This window comes from Protomyctophum bolini (genome assembly GCF_963924005.1).
Source record: "Protomyctophum bolini genome assembly, chromosome: 2".
In the NCBI taxonomy this organism is placed as follows: Eukaryota; Metazoa; Chordata; class Actinopteri; order Myctophiformes; family Myctophidae; genus Protomyctophum; species Protomyctophum bolini.
Genome location: NC_137863.1, coordinates 17,118,176 through 17,126,813, shown reverse-complemented (window position 1 = coordinate 17,126,813; position 8,638 = coordinate 17,118,176). Strand labels below are relative to the sequence as shown.

The following is an 8,638-nucleotide window of genomic DNA, read 5'->3' as shown; positions in this document are numbered from 1 at the left end:
TTGATTTCGGCTGCAGAGAGACGACAACTTAAGACAGAGCAAGGCGCCATGCAGGCTCATCTACTGAACTCCAAACCTCTAGGGGGGGACAGGACAGGTTGGGTCGGGTTAAGGTGGGGTGGAACTCCACACCTCTAGGGGGGGGGACAGGTCGAGGAAAGAGGAAACGCGATGCTACACACCCGCTCTGTGGCGTGTGACATCTCCACTAATGTTGCACAGTACAATCCTCTTTGTTAATTAATCTGGGAGTGTTTTTAGACTCGGATTCAAAGTCAAAATGTGCCAGTGTAACTTTCTCCACCCTCTCGCACGTGTACAATATAATTACCCGGCCGCAGCACGTTGTGTGAGCTTGGATATCAATATATTTTCCGGCACGCGACGCCGTCATATGACAAAGTCTAAATCAGGCTTTTACCCCCCCCCCTGCGCCGGGCAAAATCTGTTACTCTTAAAAAGTGGACCATTGTAGCTGTGTGGAGCATGCGGCTATGTGGGAAACCGAAACGGGGCATTGCGGTGTGACTGGCCCGACTGCAGCAGCAGCAGCAGCACTGCACCGTAGGCCTAAAAATATTCCGTGTCAGTGGTCCCGGGAGAAGCCCAGTGCTATCCAGGCCTCTCAGTAATGAGAGAATGGAGCTGCCTGCCACCGGTAGCCCCCACTGTCCCCCCAGCTCCCCCCACTGTCCCCCCAGCTCCCACCGGCTCAGAGCTCATGCGCCGGAGCCGGAGAGAGGCAGCAACGGGGCTCCCATAGATTCATCATATCTCACAAAGCAGTGTGTCTGAAGGAACGATGGGGGTGAGGGGGGGGGGAGTAGTGTTTGTGTGTGTGTGTGTGTGTGTGTGTGCGTGCTGGGGGGGGGGGGGGGGGAGGTGCCTCCATGGGCCTGCCCCTGGGCATATCAGACAGACAGACTGAGACAGTTGGAGAAAGTCTTGCGGCGGGATGATGTATGTATGGTGTGTATTTGGGAGAGAGAGAGAGAGAGAGAGAGACAGAGAGACAGAGAGAGAGAGAGAGAAACGGTAAAAAAAAAAATGAGTGCATGAGAGCGATGAGCTGTATCGTGGTCAAGATAGAGTGGAGAGTAGCATGGAGGGTTTTAGGTAGTATATTGTCATTGTTTAACACAGAGATGGAGAGAGAGAGATAGAGAGAGGGGGGGAGAGAGAGAGAGAGAGGGGGGGGGAGAGGTAGAGAGAGAGAGAGAGAGAGAGGAGAATGGACAAAGATAATTGAGAGATACAAAGGCATTTTTGTGTCCACTGTTCTATTGTATTCGGCGCAGTAATGATCGAGCCCGGTGGGGGTCGTGGGGGAAAAAAACATGTTGGCAAAAGGTTGAACTGCCATTATTATCCCTGGCAATTATCTCCGTACGTGTCAGTGATGCTAAAGGTAGGAGTTTCTGGAGGCAATCAATTGGCAGTGTGAGCACACAGAGGAAGCTCTCCTAATTAAAGGTAAAGAAGAGACCTCTGTGTGTGCAACTGTAAACTGTATTTACAGTGCCTCTTTTGTTTTCTTTTGGGTTTTTTAAGGTAAAGAAGAGAGACCTCTGTGTTGTGCCGCTGTTGTTGAATTAAATGTACAGTGCCTCTTCTGTTTTCTTTTGGGTTTTTTAAGGTAAAGAAGAGAGACCTCTGTGTTGTGCCACTGTTGTTGAATTAAATGTACAGTGCCTCTTCTGTTTTCTTTTGGGTTTTTTAAGGTAAAGAAGAGAGACCTCTGTGTTGTGCCGCTGTTGTTGAATTAAATGTACAGTGCCTCTTCTGTTTTCTTTCGGGGTTTTTTAAGACAAAAAAACGTAAAGAATGCAACGCTCGTGAGAAAGAACAACAACAACACAAACATATCACACCCCCGTTGCAAACAATGTTGACTCGCACAGCGTAAAACACGACGCGTCCTCCTCTGTGTCATCATAACATTTTATGGGCCTTCTTTTAACAGTTAACATAAGAGATGTCACAGACAGAATATAATAGATCAAAGATATATAACCTCTGAGGCTGCGCTGAGAAATATGTGTGGGCAGAAATTAAGATATCACAGGTTGCTATAGCATCATGGCCACAGACTGTACCAAGCTGTATGTATAGGCATGGCTCTATCGTTTTGAGCCGGCTCTTAACCGAGTACTACAAAGGAACAATGGGGCAAAGATATAGATATATATATATATTCCTACTTCAAGTCGCAGACATCTTACAAAATATCCTGCTCGCCTTTCGATGCCATGTGACGTCCACGGCGAAAGACGAGAGGCATCTAGAAAAACAAAAACATTCCCAAAAATGGTTTCAACTAGTGCAAATATCTTACATGAATTTTTTAATATGTTGTTATGATCCTACACTTGCAATCCTAATTAGAACTGCAAAATGACTCCTGTAAAATGGTCTGTGATGCCGACATGACCCGCAAGAGTACATTTGACGCTAATTTCCCATTTGCTACTTATGTGCCGCTATCGGTCACTTTCATTTCCCCCCCAGATCGTGAAAAGACAGTAATTCCCAAATACAGCAGTGGGCGAGTGGCCAGATTGATAACAGGTTTGGATCATGTCCAAGGAGCGCTGCGTGAACACAGTTTTTAGTTTTCCAATCTCACACTCATCCGCAAAGGCTTCTGACGAAATGACATTTGAAAGACTCAGCCATTTGCTGGACTCAATACACACTATCCATTATTGGCTCTGAGGGAGTCTGTAATTGTAGTCTTTGTGTGTGTGTGTGTGTGTGTGTGTGCGTGCGTGCGTGCGTGCGTGTGTGTGTGTGTGTGTGTGTGCATGTGTGCGTGCGTGTGTGCATGTGTGCGTGTGTGAGTGTGTGTGTGCACGTGTGCATGCATGTGTTTGTGTTTGTCCTGGGCAGTCATCGTTGTTGTGGTCCATTGGTTTTAAAATGCAGGAATATGCTCGTCTGAGTCGTCTCCATCCATCCAAGGGCATTAGCAGTCCTTCAGTACATTTGATCAGGAATATGCTCGTCTCTCCATCCATCCAAGGGCATTAGCAGTCCTTCAGTACATTTGATCAGGAATATGCTCGTCTCTCCATCCATCCAAGGGCATTAGCAGTCCTTCAGTACATTTGATCCCGTTGCGTTTTGTTGGACAGGGTGACAGACTTCCTTTCATTGATACTTGGACTTGAACGGTGAGATAATGGGTTTGGCGTGTCATCCTTCCTTTTACACATGGAGTCCCAGTGCAGAGTTTCAGCTTGCCACCGTGGCTCAGCGACTCTCTTGCTATCGCGTGACCTAGAAAAGGAAACGGCAGCACAGAGAAGAGGGCTGAACCAGTGACACAGAAACATGTAATTACCTGCAGTGACTTACGTGGCCCGCTGCACACTTGATGTGTATATTGTACACTGTTCTACGGGAAGGGAAGATCTGGAGTCTTAAACTCTTATCATTTCATTCTGTGAATTAAATTAACGCTTATAATTATAAATGCTTAAATGTAGCTACTGTTTGGAAATACTGTAATGAGTTAGTTACACTTTGGCTCCGCTTGTTGAAACTGAAGTGCAGCATTTTGGTATTTTGCAGTCAGGTCTGAAAGTTGTTTTCAGAAATTGTTTTCTATGCAAGCATCATAGACTAGAGTATATAGAGTAAAAAAAAACCGGAACATCTATGTTATATATATATATATATGTGTTATATATATATATATATATATATAATATATTTAAGCTTTGACCCGATAGCCTGAACTATGGATTGGCAGGGGGAGGAAAAAAACAACCACAGTTTTAAAGCCCAAAGACAGAAACTCTGTGGCTACTGTATGGTCAGCCAACACATGTGTTTCTGTACATAACACCCACACCGTGTAGGAGGGAGAGCATGGAAACACACAAAGATACACATCATCATCATCCTCTTGAATGAGAGACCAGGGAAGGGAATAGAGGTCATGGATAGGAAGGCTGAAGATAGATAAAGGATAGAGATAAAGAGACAGCGAGAGAGAGAGAGAAACAGGGCTGCAAGAGCGCCCGGTTGCCTGGGAGTCGCCGTTTCACTGCAGCTATCTTCAGTGACATCTGCCACCATGTCTCCTAGTAACAGCTCCGCAGTCCCTCAGTGCCTAGCAAATGCACAATTAATGTCCAGTGATGCAGTCAGCCATCGGCCCCTCGCTCCCCTAACAGCTGATCAGCTAGACAGTCAGGATGGGTCGCAAGAAAGAGAAAGAGAACGGAGGGAAAGAGCTACAGAGAGAAAGAGGGAGAGATGGAGCAAAGGCGCTACAGGGCCAGGATGACTCCTACCTATGGCTCCCGGTGTTGTTGTTTTGGCACTGGGTCATTAATTTCCATGTGCCGGCGTCTTACACCAGCAGCGCCTCTGTTCCTCCAGTCTATCCCGCTCTCCAATTTAATTACGACTCTTAACCCGTTTTGGACTGAGGTCGATTAAAAAAAGTCCTAAAATTGTTCGGAAAAACCTATGTTTCTATGTTGTGGTGCTCAACCTTTTTCATGTCAAGGACCCCCAAACTATCTCTATTGGGCCACGGACACCCATCTCAAAATATGTAGTTCCAGGGACCCCCCAGAAGCCAATATTTTAGTAAAAAAAGTTTGCTCTGAAATATATATTCAAAGATTTGTGACACATTTTCATGACTTTTCAAAAATAGCAGACCTATACGATTGTAGCGCGCCATATGATATGAGCTTGTAGATCTGCTATTTTTCAATAGCTAAATTATAATGTTTTTATAATGTTTAAAACACCAAAAGGGGTTCCCGCCCAAAATGGGTTAATTGTGGGCCTCGGCGGAAGGCCCCAGCCATAATGCGTTCTAATGAACGCCACAGATGTTCGGCTGTTATGCCATCTCTCGTAGCAATTACTCTTGCGGCGCTACCCGCCCGCAACTGTTTCTCTCTTTGTGTTTCACCTGTAAGTAAACCCCACCTGTTCCTTCCCACTACGTCTCTCTCTCTCTCTCTCTCTCTCTCTCTCTCTCTTGCCCCTGCCGTCAGTCTCGCAAATTAACTTTCACACTCTGACGGCTTACCAAAGGCCATGAAGGACCTACATCGGAATCCATTTATCACGTCTGAACGGTGGCAATTAGATAGCATGTTGTTTTGCAAGACTGTATGCCGCCACATTTTGGTTGTGTTGTACAATGCTTCACACTTCACCGAGTGCTTTTTGTTAGTTTTTAATCACCCATACCATTTCTCTCCTCACCGGTTGGTCTTCACGGCACATGAACAAAACAAGGCTCACTCGGGGGCCCACAAGTGCTTTGTTTTTTCAACGCAGTTTCATTGATGTTTAAAGTAAGCTCTCATACTCCACTCGCTTGTGTGGGCGTCTTAAAAAGACGAAAGAAAAATCCTTTATTTACGCGAATATCCTCCTGCCATTTAGTAAGCAAGCTTGTTTCTTTTCCCCCATACAAAGCAAAAGCAACATTCATTAAGTTTGTTTACAAAAAACTGAGGAGGACAAAAACATCCCAGGAATGAATAATTTCCGTCTGAGATCAAGGTTAATTCTGAACATCAAATGTTGGTCCAAGTAGAGCGTGTTCAAAAGCACATTCATTTATTTTCTTTCTGTTATTTCTTTCTGGACACAGTTTCTATTTGTGAAGAGGGCCTTTGATGTGAATGCTGATAGTGTTATAACTTATGTTCTTTGTTGTTACGTTCAATTTGCGGATGGCCTCGCATCCAATTACAAATGGCTCTATATCAAAGACTGGGCTTTAATTGTTATTGGCTAGATTGAAATGGTGTGCTGAAGACACAGGAAATACTACTTTGAAACCAGCTGTGCCATTGTGTACATACACGCACGCGCGCACACGCGCACACACACACACACACACACACACACACACACACACACACACACACACACACACACACACACACACACACACACACACACACACACACACACACACACACACACACACACACACACACACACACACACACACACACACACACACACACAGTCCAAAATTCAGAATTTACTTTTAGTACTTCATATTATTATTATTTATTATCAACACATTGTGAGCTTGTAGATCGGCTATTTTAAAATAGCCGAAAAGTATGTATGAGGCTGAAGTGATTAATGTATGTTTTGTAATAATAATCAAAACCTACAAAGTAACTAGTAAGTAAAGTTCTCAAATAATAGTGTAAAAAGTAAAAAGTACAACATTGGCCCCTGAGATGTAGTGGAGTGTATTGAAGATTGTAAAAGTACAGTACTTGAGTGAATATAATGTTACTTTACATGGCTGCACGCACATAGGGTGCTCCCAGATAGTCGAGTCACAAAGATGCAAGATGCAGAAGCTCGTGCGCGGCTGAAACTTGCAGCGCAGGCGGTGCTTCCACCGGCCACCTGCAAGTTGCAGCCGTGCACAAGCGTCATTTTCCATCCACCATCTGTTTAAAAACCAGGAAGTGACTCCTGCTCTTAGCTGCATCTTCATGACATGACTGTGGAGACTGGGAGTACAGACAGGGTGCTATCTCACCTTGGTGGTTTTGACCTTGTTGCCAGTGCTACAGGACCATCCGGTCAGGTCGGGAAGAACCTTGCACTCCTCTCCATCCATGCACGGACTCATCTGACACCACCACTTCTGGGCTACGATGGAGGCTGAAAGCAGACAGAAGAACAGACAGAGACCAAGTTCACTACTTAAGCCCTTTTAATAATAATACGGTACATTTCGTCTTAATAGCTGGTCCTAAAAGCCTCACAACGGAAGGCGTGGTTTCCCGAACTGTTCGGAAGGTTGTGGAGAATCTGGGAGAGTCTCTTTTTCTAAAATCAGCCATTATGACACCATCAAGGCCCGCCGAAATGCCACAGAATCCTGTGAAAACAATATGTTGATTGTAAGACTGTTATAGTGCCACCATGAGGCTGGTTTAAACAATGTACGGTGGCATATCTTATTTGGAAAAGTGAGGACGTGCGTACAAAGTTTGACGGCAATCGGAAGCCGCGTTCATGATCTGAGGCATTTTGTACAAAACTTTGGAAAGCCAATGCTTAGTAATCAGGACAACGCAGAACATTAACTGCGGAAGGAGAGTGGCTTCTTCAGTATGGCACTTGTCACAGAATGGGGATTTGGTGTAACTCTGTTTTCACGTAATGAAGTCTGTGGATAAATTGAAATTGAACAAGACAGTGCCTAGACTTGGCGCGGCAGTTTGTGGTTGTTCTCTAGAGCCTTATCCCAAAGATCCCCATTTATCTTTGTACTCAGCGCGTCGTAATACCCAGCAGTGAGGGTGAGCTCCTGAATAAGTTATGGACTAGAGATAACGCATGTCTGTCCCTCTCTACGTCCCTTCCATAAGTGGATGGAGTGGATGGAGTTGACACACGCATGTCTCAACATAATCCCTGACGTGCAAGTATATGACAACGTTCTTCTTATGGGGACCACACTTAACCTGAAGACGAATGAAGGAGCCAAAACTACAACTATGTCTCCGATAGTTCGGATGCCCAAATCTTGCAGTGTGCAGGACTTAGACCTACAATGTGAGAGCAATGTGAAAGCACTGCATTCACACATTTAACCCCCAGTCTAGACAGGAGACAGCCAGACGACAGAAAATACCTTAATACCTTCTCTCTGAAACCTCCGTCAATCCCACCCCCCCCCCCCCTCCAGTGTGGATGAGAGCAAGAGAGAGGATTAATCCACAACATTTTCTCCAACCTGGATAAGCCCCTGGGAAATGGCGCCGTTTACATTGCGTCCTCGAGAAGATCTCAGATCTGTGGCGTATTATTGTTTCCAAACAAAAGGTGGAATCGGCCTTCGAAATGGGCTTTCAGGAAGAATTATGCATATCGAACACGGACAAATCCTCTCAAGCCTGGTGTAAGAATAAGAACCATGTCTGAGAGACAGAGACGGAGAGAGAGGAGAAGTGATAATGATTGGGGAGGAAACACGGAAACACCTCAGACGGATGGAAATGAGAGAGAGAGAGGGAAACAAAGGGAAGGCAGACAATAGGCAGTGCAGATAAACACAGAAGTCTATTGTTAGTCATTACCTACCTTAGTCACTCAGTACCTATATCCTTACTGTTGTTGCTGCTATGACTTTTCCCACACAAGAATCAATTATGGTTTACCTTATGTCATCTTGTAATCCTATCATAACTACAGAAACTGTATCATAGCAGAGAATATCAAATGAAGGTATGGATGTATTGTAGACACATAAAGGACCCAAATGCTTATGCTAAAGGAGCTCAAGATGTCATCAAACTCCTGAACCCAAACCCAGAAGGAGAGTGGCTGGGGAGTCTTTCCTCCAAATAATATAACTTTTTAATGTTATTTTGTGGTTAATAATATTTTCTTTGTGCTGTGTCACAGCGTGACGCATTGTGCTATTATATTTTCACCAAAGATATTTGGTGTAGAGAGAGAGAAGAAAAGGAGGGGACCAAGCATAGACCCCTGGGGGACCCCGGTCAACAACATTGATATGGTTTAAGTGATTAAAGACACGCTGGGAATGACCAGAAGGGAGAACTATACGAATCGAAGAATGTTGCAGAGTCACCGCAATAAATTACCCAGACGCGCC

The 8,638-nt window shown here is 44.9% G+C and overlaps 1 protein-coding gene across 1 annotated transcript in view; it reads right to left on the bottom strand.

Moving 5' to 3' along the window:
• Nucleotides 1-2,114: 2,114 nt before the first annotated feature.
• tafa4b (TAFA chemokine like family member 4b) overlaps nucleotides 2,115-8,638 on the bottom strand; it is a 41,631-nt gene continuing 35,107 nt past the window's right edge. The window contains exons 4-5 of the mRNA XM_080782852.1: nucleotides 6,548-6,672; nucleotides 2,115-3,279 (exon numbers count right to left, since the gene is read on the bottom strand). Of these exons, the coding sequence (XP_080638978.1) occupies nucleotides 3,268-3,279; nucleotides 6,548-6,672 (137 nt within the window). The 3' untranslated portion in view covers nucleotides 2,115-3,267. The remainder of the gene's footprint in view (nucleotides 3,280-6,547; nucleotides 6,673-8,638) is intronic.